The following is a 14,523-nucleotide window of genomic DNA, read 5'->3' on the forward strand; positions in this document are numbered from 1 at the left end:
CCTTTGCATACGATAAAACACATACAGCTTCTAGAGTTTTGTAATGCATTTTTTAAAGATTTATTATGACCACGGTCAGATGTGATGCAAGGCCAAGGCAATGAGCAGTTACGTCCCATCCCTGAAGGTAAGCTGGCTAACACACACAGAGCAGGGCTGGTCCATCTCCCTGCCACCATGGAACCGCAGCACAGCAATGACTGACTGCCCTGCCGCGCTCTGGAAAGTGGTATTCAAAACAGCTTGAGCTCAGATACAATGAAATAATGTTTTCTCTGTGCCTGGTTTTGTAAAAACAGCCAAACATTTTTCCTGGGTAAACATTCTATCCCAGATTAATCTAAGTGTAACTGCTATTTTTTCCAGTACACATTACACTACCACAAACCCTGTGCTGCCATTTCAGTGTATTATTTCTTCTGTTTCATTGTAGTGAGAGAGCATGGAATTCAAGCCTTGTTTACTGCTGAGCAGAAGCAAGGCAGGTACTGATTGGGCAAATTATTCTGCCTGAAACAAGTAAAAATCCCAGAAACAAGCAGTGCGTACCACAGGCTGCTCCTTGTCCCCACAGTTCTGAGGCCCTGCAACTCAGAATAACTTTACAAGAAGGAATGGAAAAACACACCAACTCTTACTTTTTGTAAAAGTAGCATATTTTTCCCATCTTCTTCAAGTAGTCTAATGTTTAGACAGTTTCTTACAGTTTTCTTAGCCCTGCAGCAGCACCTGGTAAGTGCTGCAGCACCTTTAATGACAATTGTGGCTTTATGAAACTATGGTATGTGAGACCAAATTCTTTCAAAAAAAAAAAACCACCAAAACCAACATTTTCATGATTCAGAGCTGCTTCAGCCAGAGGAGAGCTGAGAGCCAGCCCATCCTGGCAGGCAGGTGGGGCACTGAGTTGGCAGTGTACTGCAGCAGGGCCACCCGTATGCTCAGGGGCCCCCTGTACACAGCCAGCCCCATGTTTCACTGCCCCTCTGCAAACTTGTTTCACTACCATGTGCAGTAGTAACACAGCTCAGATTAGCTTGGCCTGATCCTGATCATCATCTCTGTGCCAGCTATACGGTCAGGTTGGCAGATCTGACTATGGGATTAGGCCTGACCCAGCAAAAAAAAAAAAAAAAAAAAGGAAGGAGTTGAGGCTGCTTCTCACACCAGCAGAGCCAACTGAAAGCACACACAAAACCACATCTTCAGGGTGCGGTTCCAGAGCAATTTAAACTCATTTAAATCCTGGCTGCTGCAGTCCCACCTGGCCATAAATGCTGCCTGTCATGGGGTCAGCATGAGCAGCTGTGTCACCACAGCCACTGAAGAGGCTGAAACCCAGCCACGCAGATCAGCTCTTCAAGGAGCGATTGCACTCCAGGCAGGCTGAGTCTTTGTGCCACCACATTACTGAGAGTCAAAGCCCACAGCAGCCCATAAGATCGGTTGAAGGCACCTCAGGAAGTTCAGGCTAAGCAGAATCTGCAAAGGTCAGCAGCAAGGTGGGAGCTGGGATCCCACTGTAATTAAGGTTGGTTCAAATCAGCAGTTTCTCTTATGAAAGAAGCTGGCCCCAGCCACAGGACCATGTTTTCAGCAAAGCCAGTGGGTGTCCCTTAGTTATTAGGCATTTTATCTTGCTTTTAATCACTTTAACTGGATTTCCAGGCACAGGTATCCTCTGTACTTCGCTACAAAACACCTTCTAAGCACTCCTGTAAAAACACAAGTAAAACACCCACTGGCCTTCAACCCTGCAGAAGAGTGGTTGTCTTAACAGAAAATATTTCTGTGCATATTTCAGGGTTTTCCCAGCTCAGATCCCCAGTAGCTGCTCTGTGCTGAGCTCATGCCTGTTGGGAGGCTCCCATCCCGCACATACATCCCGTGTGCTGGGCAGCTGTACAAATCAAGCATAAGAGTGGGAGAATACCCTCACTTTTCAGATGAAATGGCCAATAAAATATGGCTGGTATGTACAACCACTCATTTCCCAGTCTGGATGTCCAGTCAGATTTTGGAGCCAGATAAGAATCAGTTTAAACACCTTGCTGGAAGCCACAGGGCTTTTGCTGCACTTTGAATGGAGTAGGTCAAGGTCCACAAGTGAGGACAGGCAGAGCGCATACCCCTTATTGTCTGCTTTTGCTGGTGCTCAGCCTCCTGTACCTGAGCTGGCAGAGCTCCAGAGGAGAGGACTGCAATCCCTGCCAGCTCTGGAGGCTGTGGGCAGGGCAGATCCATGACATGAGGAAGCAGCTCGTTGGGCTGGCAGCAGTTTGCCCATGGATGTGAGTCAGAGCCATGAGGTAGTGCTCAAATTTGAATCCCTGCAGATCTGCATTGGGCCAACCTCTTAACATGAGCAAGATGTTTTAAGAATAGCACTGACATGATTCCTCCAGGTAAGTTTCTTGCAAAAGCACACTCACTTGAACAAAACAGCAATTTTATTTAACATTGACAACAACACAAGTTCTTAATGGCTCTTTATTTTCTTTAGCATTTCAAAACATATTTAGGAGCAAAAGAAGCATACCCTGCAGAGTTTCTGCAGACTCCACCTGACTGAGCATCTCCCTCGAGAGGCAGCAGAGAAGTTGATCTCCTAAGCAAAGCATTCCTTTCCTCTGCTCCACAGACCTCCAAGGGCTGTGGTCCCCTCTCCTGCCCCACATACCACACTCAAGCACTGCCTGCCTCCACCAGCCATGGCCGCACAGACCAGGGAATCTCTGGTTAAGGGAGCCCACCTGCACCTCCCTTCACCCCGAACTGACACTGAGGCAGTGCATGCTCTGATGGCACCCCCTCTCCAAGCACTGGCACCCTGCTGCAGATGTCTGTGGTTTTCTGAAGACGAGCACAAGCACGGAAGCACAGGAAGTGCTGATCCACCAGAGAGCAGAGCAGGGCCCAGCCCATGCCTCAGCCCATCTCTCTGCACTCACGAGCAAGGTGCCTGCCCTGGGCACTGCTCCCCTCCACATCTCCACCATGTCACAGGGTAGGCACTGCTCCCTTTCCACCCTGCCAGCAGATTGGCTCCACAACACATAATGGTTCGAAGATGCGTGTTCCAAAAATAAAAAAAATAAAAAATCACCCAAACAGCCTCAATAGTAAAGCAAACACAGCAGGTTAATCATTTCCTGCGAGAAGCAGAGCACAGTGTGCTTTTCATCCCAGTGAAGTATGACCCACCAATCCTGCCTATCACTACCAGGCATTTTTTTTCCCACCTGACGCCCAGCTTATTCCTGGAGTCTCACAGCAGACTTGAATCAGCAACAGTAACAAGTAAGTCCTGAGCTGGAGCAACTATGAAGCTGAAACCCCACTTAACAGAGGAGGCAGGCTGCACATCTGCAGACTTCCTATTCACCGCCTCAAGTGTTGGACTTGATCTAGCACACTCGCGTGTGCTATAAAACCTGCTTCCAGTGCAATATTAATATTTCCTGTTTCAACAGTGTTCAAGTAGCTGTAAGCATGCTGTAACAGAGCTCACTCCCTTCTTCACCAGGAGACTTCAGGGGAGATGAGCCTTGCACAAAAGGCGCACGGAGCCACTCCTACTGCATGAATTATGAGCACTTGGTTAAACAAAGCAGTTAAACTTCAAGTTCTCATTCAGCAGTTTAATTATTAGCAATGTACAAAAGAGTGGAAGAGATAAACAGTATTTGGTTGCCAAATTACACCCATCAATAACAAAGAAAAGCGTTCTCATGAGCCGCAAGTGCTACAGAAAGCATACACCCAAAAGAATATATATGCATAGGATACAGTTAAGTTGGTATGGTTTTTTTTTGTTTGTTTTTAAAGCTTTAGAAACCCATCTGTTTTCATTTAAGAAAATCCTATGGAACATTTACCAAAAGAATTTTTCCTACCCAATTGAAAAAAATTGCCTTTTGTTCCCCTGCATTTAATACAGACAAATTCATAGATTCTAAATTTAAAAACTTTTCTAAAAGCCATTGCTTCGCAAGCTCTCACATCCTGCTGAACTAGGGTGCAGTTTTGTCGAGGCGTAGGCTGTGTTTCACTTTGGGTTTGCCCTGCCTATCTCCACAGGCAGGGCAGCCCTCAAAGCTCCATGCCACTGATTTGTCTCACCCAATAACTACCAGCATCAGGCAGGGGCACTTCTGGGAACCACGACCAGAAGCACCAATACGACCCTCCCCCCTGGATGCCATGGACAGGTCTGCCCCAGCGCACCCAACTCAGCCCCATACACCGGCTGTTCATACTCAGCAGGGAAAATGAAGGCTTCTGCGGCTGCTCACCTACATGAGACAAGCTGGAAGCTATTGACAGCTGCAAAATCCATGCTTCGATTCACAGGAAGAAGAAAACTAGAGGATGAGACTGTGTGATACTCCTTTCTGACAGATTTCTTCGCATCTTCCTCTCAGCAACTTAGGTGATGCTGAGGCACACAGTTTCCCTTCTGCTTAGAGCAGGGACCTGGGGTCACTAACACAGATGTTAATTCAGACACTCAGAGCAGGGAAATGCCTGAAATCCTCTGCAAATCCAGACATCCATAGCTGCACTCACTGTAGCTATATTGCATTCCTGAGAGTGTCACGAAGCCATTCAGGCATTTCTTACAGAATACACATATATGTTTGTTACTTCACACAGGTTTCAGAGAGATCAAGTTATAAAAAGAGCTGATAGTTTTAGGACAAGTATTTTTTCCTCAAAGATTAAGTGCTGCATGATCTGCTGCCTTATCACCAAAACTTTACATTTAGTTAATCTGGGTGGTACTCCCAAGAATTACACTTTTCTTCTTCACAATTGTCCACGACACCAAGCATTTTCATCACAGAAATAACTTGTACCTTGAGCTCCGTTGTAAGTCCCAGTTTGCTGTGATTTGGTGAAACTCTGTAATTGATTGTGCTGGATTGAGAAATAAGCCAGGCAACAGCTGTAGCCAGGCTGGAAACCAGCTACATAAATTCAGTTGCAGTGAGCCTGTTAACACAGTTTCTGCTGTATGAGCTACTTCCTTCTTACTTACATGATCTCACTTCAGTTTGTGCTGGACGCAGACATCTGACAGATGCAGCGCAGCACCAAAGGAAAACTTTTACAGCTTTTTACTTTTTTTTTTTTTTAAGTAATTGACAGCATGCAGAGTTGGAGGCACCTTTCAATAAATGGTCCATGAAGCCACAAAGGTTTGGCAGCAAAAGTCTAAAGAAGGCCCAAAGGCTTTGTTCTGAAACAGTTTCTTCAATGTGCTGTGTTCACCCTGAACTAGCACCAGAAGGGGATCCTCTTGCTTGGTTTCATTCAGCTATTTCCTGGCTCTAAAGATGAAAATGATCAGCTATAAGGATTTTTTCCAGGTGCGTGTCTTTGAGTAACTACATCAGAAAAAAAGTGAAACTCAAAGCTAGTGTTTAAGTTAGGGATGTCTTCCCAATTACTCTACCTTTGTGTTATAAGGTCTTACACACAGAGTAACTTTTTTCCCCCTGCTGGTTTCCATCAGGCTACAAAATGTACTTAAAATTCACATGCATCTCTAGACATCAAAATGAAATGCTACTTGCACACGAATTTCCCAGCAAAGGCTGCCACAGTAAAAATACTAACCTTCCTCAAAGCAGCATACAGGCTCTGCCAGGAACGTGAAGCCAAAGTCAAAAGTCCAGGTTAGGTTAAATGTTTAAAGCAGTATGAGGTTGCTAGAGCAAGAAGACTTGGCAGTTTGATAGCCTAACTTGGACAACTTATTAACTCTCCTAGAGAAGCCAGTGTAGATGTGTTGTTCATTGCAGGGAATTGTGCTTGTCAGGGATCCAAAGTACAATTTCAGTTATACAGAGAACTTACAGCTTACAGTGAGCTGAATAATTGAGTGACTGAAGGCACTGGTCAGAGGAGAGATGGCACACGGAAAGGAAAGAAGAATGCTTTCGTCCACTCCTTTCTGCTCCCTGGGACTGAAGACCAACGCCAGGAGAGTGGCTACAACTTTACAAACTGACCTCTCCCCTCTCAGGCCAGCAAAAAAAACTCTAAACTGAGAATACTGTGATGAGACCATATCTTGAAAATATTCACCATGTTAAATGCGGTCATTCTTTCCCACAGCAAATATGACTGTGGGATTCGAGCAGCTCAGGCAGGAAGACAATCAACAACCCTTAGTATTCAGGTGAAAACCAAGGCACAAAGGATGGACCCTTTACTCCTCGTCAAAGCACCTTTAACTGCATTGGACTTTATGGCAGATAGCATATGTCATCTGTCCAGATGCACAGGTCCCAGGAAGAGGCCAGAGCAGGCCTGTCAAGCAAAACTCCTGCTGCTGGGGCCACATCACCTGCTCCTGATGAGTTCCTGCATGTTGGGCAAGTGGACAAAGCATCCAATCAGGGCTGATTCACTAAATAGCAGAGTTTGCCCTCAGCACTGCATCTTCCCAAGCCCAGTCCCCTGCCCTGCCACACAGGAGATGGCAAAGCAAGCTGGGATGACTCCGAGACCAGCTCCAAAAGAAAACTTCATCATCGCTAGGACAGACACACAACGCGCTTCTCCAGCAACCGCTCCAGAAAAAATCATCAGTATTGACCTTCAGCAATCACCTCCAGAAAACATCACCAAAACCTCCAGAAGTCCCTGGGACACCCAGTAGGCAGTGAAAATGGAAAATGAAATCTACAGGCATGACCCACTGCCTGCATCACCTGGTAGGTGTCCGCAGGGGGGAACGCTCAGGAGGGTGGAGGGCCTCTGAGCTGCAGGCCCTGCTGCCAGGCTCTAGCTCACCCACCCTCCCCAGGGCAGACATGGCCTTCAGCAGTCAAAGATCTGGTGCTTCTGTAAAAAAAAACATTTCAGAAAACATGACAGAGAAACTGTCACACTGAAACCTGGAAAGCTGCTCATCAGACCACAGGGTGCTGTGAGTTTTGCAAGTAATTTACATGTTCATTTTTAATACTGCTTAAAATATCAGAAGCATTCCTTATTGGGACGGCAAAACCAAGGGCTCACACCTCCCTGCCCAAAGGAACCAGTAGAAAGCACAGGCTGTGCAGGATCTCAGCACTGCTGTGCTGCAGCAGAAGGAGGAAGGTGCTGAGGGCTTTTTATAGAGGTTTGGGAAACAAATACACTTCACTGGGAAGGAAACACCTGGTAACTGCACTGCTTCTCACCTCACTCATGTTGGAATTTAAAGTTATAAAGTTCTAATCCAAAGCTACTAAATTATAACACAACATTTTAGTCTGTTCTCCAAAATTCTGAAGCTGCCATCCATACAGAGTTGTAACTTCAAAGACACAGATGCAATCTGAACTTACGGTCACAAATTGGTCACAAACCAGTGTGACACCTACAACACCAAGCTACAGAGCTGAAACCCAAAGCTCTCGCTAGAATCTAAAGCACTGAAGCTATAACAAGGAGCTGCAGCTACAGCGCGTTCAGAAAGTTCTAAATGAAAAGCAACTTTTCAATAAAGACAACAACACAGCAGCAAGAAAACCTGTCCAGAATCCTGCCGGGGGTCGCCGCGAGGAAAGCTACGGCAAGCCGGAGCGCGCCACCGCTCTGCAGCGGCGCCGGCGGGGCTGCCTTTATCCTCCCCAAAGCCCCTCTTTTCGCACCGAACCGCGAAGGCCGGCGAGGGGCGAACAACAGCCGTCCCGGAGCCCTGCTCCCGCCTCCGCCGCCGCCGCCCCCGACCAGCCCCGACTCACAGCCGTAGCGGGGCCGCTGCAGGGGCGCCAGCTCCTCATGGTGCATCCTGCCGCCGCCGGAGGGACGGCTCCCGCTGCCGCCCTGCCTTCTTATGCGCCGGCCGCCCCGCGCTGATTTGCTGCTGCTCGGCCGCGCCCGCCCCGCGCGGAGGCGCGAGGGTATGGGGTACGGCAGCGGCGGCGGCGCGAGAGCTGCGGGGCGCCGCCGCACGGGAGCGGAGGGGGGCGCGGGGTCGGCACGGCACGGAGGAGGGAAGAACAAAGGGAAAAGAAAGAGCGGAAGAAAGAAAGAAAGCGGAAAAAAAAATAATAATAACGCGAAAAGCCCTAGAGAAGGCCGAAACCAAACAAGACAAAAAGAAAAAGGGGGAAAAAAAAGCCAGGAATAAAAAAAAAGCTGGAGAGAGGTAGCTGGAAAAAAAAGGAAAGAAAAAAATAAAGGGGGAAAAGAAATAAAAAAAAAGAAAAAAATGAAATAAATAAATAAAAAAAGAAAAAAGCAAAATAAAAGACAAAAAAAGAGAAATAGAGCAAGAAAGCAAAACAAAAAAAAAAAGACAAAAGAAATAAGAAAGAAAGAAAGAAGAGGAGCAAAAAAAAAGAAAGCCAACAACAACAAGAATGAAATAGAAAACAGGTCAATCCAAAACCGGAAAGGCAAAGGCACCTCTCTAGCATTTTTGCAGAAAAGAAGTGGTGAGGAGCGCTGAGATTCTAAGCCTGGGACTCCCACCTGCAGTTTTGCTCTTTCAAATACTCTTGCACTCCCTGAGCAGCTTTCCTGCTGTGCCTGGAAGCCACCGCTGCAGTTTGCTATGCAGCCTGGGCACCTCGGGACAGGGTGCAGCTGCAAGCCTATTCCTTTCCAAGGTGTAGGAACAGGGTGGGCGCTCTCTCTTCAGGGTGTTCTCAGCCCAGGCTGTGCTGCAAGCAGGGCACTACCTGCTGCAAAGTCCAAGGTTTGGGGTTTGTGACAATGTGGTGGCCATCAGCTCCTGGGCAACACCTGGGATGCACCAGAGCAGACTGGATGTGAGCAGGGCTGGATGCAGAGGCATGTTTAATGGCTGTGCTGCGCCTTCCAGGCTGCCTCTAAGCCCTCAACAGAAAGCGGTGGAAGAGAGAGCAGAGTCTGTGCATAACTGTAATCCAGCAGGGAATGCATTTACCTTCACTGAGGTCTTCCCCACTCCCTGGAGCACAGAGTGATGACTTAGTGCTCAGGCATGCAGAGCAGCACTGGAGGAGCTGTAGTCCTCACCTCTCTTTATGAATGCTTCTGAAGCATCCTTCAAACTTGCCCCTGCTGTTTTCTCTTCTGGTTCTTTTATTCTTCAGTCTCTCCCCTTCACTCTGCAACTGAAGGACAACAGCGTGCAGCCGTCACACGCCCAGTACATGCTGACACCACGGCTGACAAAATGTAGAACCTTCCCTTTTAGCACCTGAAATTTGTCCTTTCCCCCATACAGCCCCCCTGCTCTGTGCTGACATTTGTGTCTGTGTGGGGACTCAGTCAATCCACCCCAAGGAAAATCTGTGTTGTTTTTTTTTTTTCCTTTTAGTAGGACAATTTCTTAGAAATGCAAGTCCCAGCTCAGAGCAGGGAGAAGAAATGAAAGGCCAGGGTTGGGAGGATGGAGGAGTTTTTGGCAGCATTGCCTTCCATGATGCTTACAGAACAGCAATACGGCATGAATCCAGAGCTCCCAGCAGGAGATGAGGCAGGTGGGAGAGTGCTGGAGTAACAAGCAGTAGCCATGTGGCTTTGTTCATGACCTTTCACATCAGATTTGCTAATCCCCGCTTTTCCGACTCCATCAGCTGTTGGCAGCACAGAGGAAGCTCGGACACCCCCAGCTGCACCGCCCACCCCTCCTGCCACCTCCTCCTTCTCCTCCAGAGCACAGCCAGGGAGCGTGGCTGTTACTCATATCAAACAGACCAGAGGCTTTTAGCCTGTCCCAGGCAGACCCAAGGCTACTGCCCATATTCTCTTCTGAGTTCTTAAAAAGACTTAGTAGCTCTCACAGCTTCTAAGAGGCAGGCACTTAAGAAATCAGTGCAGTCAGATATCTAGAATAAATGTTTGAGGGTGAACATTTCCTGTTCACAGTCCAAGTCTTTTAATGGAGCTTGAGATCAATGTCCCCAGCATTATCAAGGGCATCGCGTGGTGGGAAGGTGTTCCTCAATGCGTCGCTACCGGCTCCAGCGCTGACCCACGCACCTGCCTGTGAGTGGAGCAGGAAGCCAGTGTGAGGGCTTGCTGCATACTCAGGGGCAGCCACTCACTGCTCCAGGCTTAGAGGGAACAAATCTGAAAAGAAATCATGACAAGAGAGGAACAAAAATGTTGGGCATCTCATTGGCTGAGCTCAAATCAAAACGCTACAGTGACCTATGCTGCCTCATGCTCCCTGACAGTTCTGTTGTGTACAGAGGGATTTTAACTGGAGAAGGATATTGATATTTGAAATTCTTGTGTGGCTTATGCAGCAGTGACGCAAGTGCATGCAGGTAATTAGAGACACTGGGCTTTTTGTTGGAAACAGCGGCTTTAGCAACACTTTCTGTGACAATACCTTTATTTGTAAATTGCATGCTCTGGCTGGCAGTATTTGTCCTACAGAAAGAAAAATGGCATTTGATGATTTAAGAGTCTTCTTTTCTTTTCTTCTTCTTGTTAGTGCATCGCAGTGAAACTCCATTTTTACATTCACATGAGAGAAATGCTGTGCTAGGTTCACCTCGGTGATCAGGGGCAGACAGCTGTGATGGGGCAGCCTGGGTCCCTGCAGCACCACTGGAGGGGGATAACTCCAGGCAGACTCCCAGGTACTGCAAGGGCCTTTCCAATGGTTTCCTTTGCACAGGTAACCAATTCCCAGCAAGCTGTAGCTGTCCTTGCCTCCCTGGTGCTTTCACAGTTCAAACGGCAGAATGGTGTAACCCTAAGCACCTGGCTGCACTTCTTGCTCCCCCAGCAGAAAGCAGAGCCAGGGTTCCCCTGGGCAGTTACAGGGGCTGCATCAGCACTGCTGGATGTCAGAGAGGCTCACAGCAGCACCTTCAGCCCCATGCTATGAGGAGCAATCCTGCTGGATCACCAGGTGAGCCATGGACCCAGATTTATAGTATTACATGAACTGCAGTGGAAAATCCACAAACAATGTGGTGTGTTTGTAAAGCAAATCTGAAGGTTAAGAGGTACTCGAGGAAACATGAGGAGACACCACAACAGCGACTGCCCCCACACAGTTGCTAAGCAGTGCTGAGCTCGTCAGCGATAATTGCAGAGAGGGAATCTGCAAGGACAGAGTGGGGAGCTGGCAGGACTGCAGCCTCCCCCTCAGCACAGTATCTGTGCAATGCATTATTTATTCTGTCAGGTAAGTAAACAAACAGGCCATCATGTACCTGGCCTCAGTGACCTCTGAAAAAACCCACAGTTAGGCCTAGAGGGAATGTGTGGCTGCCCTGGTCAGGAAAGGACACAAGGAGCAGTGCTTCCCTCTGCTGCTGGCGGCCTTGTGAGTAAGGCAGCATGCCCCTCCCATGGTTCCTGCCCTGGGTCTCCCATTCAGATGTGTTTTGTCTGCGATCCCAGCAGAGACTCCTGCTAGAAAGGCAAGCAAGGCTGAAGCTAGGCTGGGGATGTGTGAGATCAGAAGCATCATAGGAACTGTGAAGCAGTCAACTGTGGAAATCATTCACAACGCCCTGGTAAACAATAGAGTGGTAAAATGGAGACCAAGAGCAGAAGTACTGAAAACATTTTTCAATATCAGCAGCAACTGCTCCTTTCGGCCGAGGAAGTGATTCTAACTTCTCAGCTGTCCTGGCTGAAACTGAAGGCAATGCTGAACAACCAAGCATAACGCATGGAAGAATGCATCCCTCAGATTTTGCAATAGTCTCTAGGGCAGCCAGAAGTAAGTCGAACCGAGCCCTGTTGGGCATTACCCTAAATAAAAATTAGTAACAGTTTACTTACTTAAAATTGGAATGGAAAGGGCGGTTTCAAAAACAGAGTAAATAGTTCATGGGATGGAATGAAAATAAATGTGTGGATAACTTTGGCAGAGCCAGACCTCCAGAGGAAGAAACCAGAAGTGTACAAAAATGTGCACAGTAGAATGTTTTTGCATAGCACTGACACCTGAAAAAGGAAATGAAAGAGAAATGACTTCAGTGTCAGAAGTCTTTCACCCTTCTACCACTTGCAGAACTCAACATTGTTTGCTCTAAATCTCCAGTTGCCAAAGTGAGGCGGTACTTTCGGATCTGCACTTACATTTTTCTGAGGAAAAGAGCATTCCTAGACATCATGATTTGAGGGAAAAACTGCAGCTAAGCCTCATGATTTCCAAGTTAGTGTCATGAATCCAAGGATTTTGATTTCAGATAGTGACTGTAGGAATTGAATGTTGCTTCTGCATATAGAACTAACAAGATTAGTACTTTATTTCGTGGTCTCTTTATTGATACTAATAACTCTTTCTGGGGTTCTCTTTATTTCATTGAAAGGGGGGTCTCTGTTTTCATCAACTGTCCTTTAGATATCGATGCATGTTTAGTAAGTAGATGAAGTAATTAATAAGTACCAAGACCACAGCTTCTGTATTTTAGACTAAAAGCATATTGTAAGGTTATTCTGTTTTGCTAAGAGGCCCTCAGCAAAAGAATAGCCAGTTTATCAAATATCAAAGAAGCCAGGGCCTCCACACAAGGCCAAATTGTCTCACTCTAGGACTGGGGGAGGGATACAACAGGCAGGCCTCAGGATGCTTCCCTCTATCCTCCTTCCACACTTATCTTTATCCAAGAATCAACAGGTGTCCAGAAATAATGACCGGGTGCTGAGTAAGCAAGAGTTAGAAGTTAATTAATTAGCAATATACATGCTTAGCTAGCAACAATTTATGTTCAACCAGTATCTTTATGTTTAGTTGAGCGCTGGGAAGATTGTGAACCTGAAGTACTCAGCCAATGAGGAACCAGGGGAGGAAAAGATAAGCGTCGGGTAATAGGGCATAAAAGATGTAACACTGCTTTCTGCGGCGCGCCTGCTTGCAGGACGCCCGCCATTGCAATTGCAAATAAAATCTGCTTTTATCAGAGATACCGTCCTGATCAATTATTTGGATATTTCCAACATGACTGCTTGGTGATGACAATGCAGTGATTCAGCAGTGACTCTTCCCATGTCCTTCACTGCACACTACAGTTTGGAAACAGCTCATGTGCAAGACTGATTTCAAGCATCTTTCAGATGTATGTCTTGGATCAATACATTACCTTAGGTGTAGGAATGACTTGCAGAATTTGTTAAGGCAAGTCTGCAGGGAGGGAGACTGCCCCTCAGACTGCAGTGCTGGCAAGACTTCAGTATGGAGTTGCAGTATTAAAAATATTTTACAGCAGTAACTGCAACTTATAGGTGCCTGATGCAAATGCTGGCTAATTGTGCTCCTGTGATTATCTCTGGAATCACACAATTAACTCAGTCATGGGACTGATTTGACTTAACACTTCCCCAAAATATGATTTTTTAGGAGCTAGGTCAGCTTACAAATTGCTCCTTAATTATAGATGAGTGTGAGTGGTGTGTCTTGTGATGAAAGTGAGAAGCAGACGTGGGGCGGCAATACCGTGCTATCCCATACCTTGCTAATTACTTCATCTTATGCATCATAGCACTTCCTAAGGTACATATCTAAGGTGTACATCCATTCCTGTCAGATGAAAGGTCCCTCTTCTTTCCCCACTGAAGTTAGAATCCTTGCAGGGCTTGATTAAATCCTGCCTGCCCAGCTACCTAAGAAACCAGTTTCTCTGCTTGAACAGGTTTAAAAAAAAAGCATTTGTTCAAAATGTGTTGGACAAATGCCCTGGATCCTGCAAAAGTGGCATGAGTTTTGCAAGACAGAGATTGAAATCGTTCTGCAAGAACTCAGCCAGAAAAGAGCTTTTTCCATTTGTCTGTTGGAATAAATATTTATTCATTTAACAGAATACTTCAGTGTGGAGTGACCCTCCTTGTCTAGACATAATGAATGGCCATAAAAACGAATTCAGAACTGTTTGAAAGCAGGGAACATCTGTGCCTGGCTGCAGCTTGCATATTCAGCAAAAAGCATTCTTGACTGGGTTGGACATAGCAAAACTAAAATCTTGATTGTTTCCTCACATTATCCGCAAGCTAGAGGTGGTCTGCTTGGCAGTGGTTTCTGTTGCTGTTGTTTTTTGTAATGCAGCATCTGTGTGCTTCTTTGTGATTGCATGTGCTTAGCAATGTTTCCACTCCACTAAAAGTCTATGCATTATTCACTCATTAATGTATTATTTATTTATTACTCTCTAAGCAAGGAGCTAGGAGCTCTGCATTTACAGGGGACCGACTGACAGCTAGGGCAACCCTACAACCATTTTCCTGCCTGCCAACAGTTGCCCTACTGATAAAGCAGAGTCTAAACTCCCATGAATTTCCACTAGACTGGTTCGGGTCTTCTTATTTCCACCACTTTTCCACTGGCACTGCTCCAGTCTTTTGAAAAGCTTCTCATTATTCACATTAGTGTAAAAATGAAGAACGTGTCTGAAAGACTGACAAATTCAAGCTCTGGAAGGCAAAGTGAAGAAAGCTAATTCCAGTATCCAGGGCCCTTCACAGAAAGCACAGTGTCAGCAGCCACCTCTTATTTAAATCAAAATGGCCTCAGCCTGGATTCCTTTCCTGGAGTGGCTTTGCTGTTTTTCTAAGGGAAAAGAGGTATTC

At 46.5% G+C, this 14,523-nt stretch overlaps 1 protein-coding gene across 10 annotated transcripts in view; it reads right to left on the minus strand.

The window, feature by feature from the left end:
• The window catches only part of IQGAP2 (IQ motif containing GTPase activating protein 2), a 119,847-nt gene extending 111,961 nt beyond the window's left edge, over positions 1-7,886 (minus strand). For all 10 annotated transcript variants that reach the window (XM_021379576.1, XM_021379575.1, XM_021379583.1 and 7 more), the window contains exon 1: positions 7,743-7,886. In XM_021379576.1, coding sequence (XP_021235251.1) covers positions 7,743-7,788 — 46 coding nt within the window. In that variant the 5' untranslated portion in view covers positions 7,789-7,886. The remainder of the gene's footprint in view (positions 1-7,742) is intronic.

Source organism: Numida meleagris, chromosome Z (assembly GCF_002078875.1).
Source record: "Numida meleagris isolate 19003 breed g44 Domestic line chromosome Z, NumMel1.0, whole genome shotgun sequence".
In the NCBI taxonomy this organism is placed as follows: Eukaryota; Metazoa; Chordata; class Aves; order Galliformes; family Numididae; genus Numida; species Numida meleagris.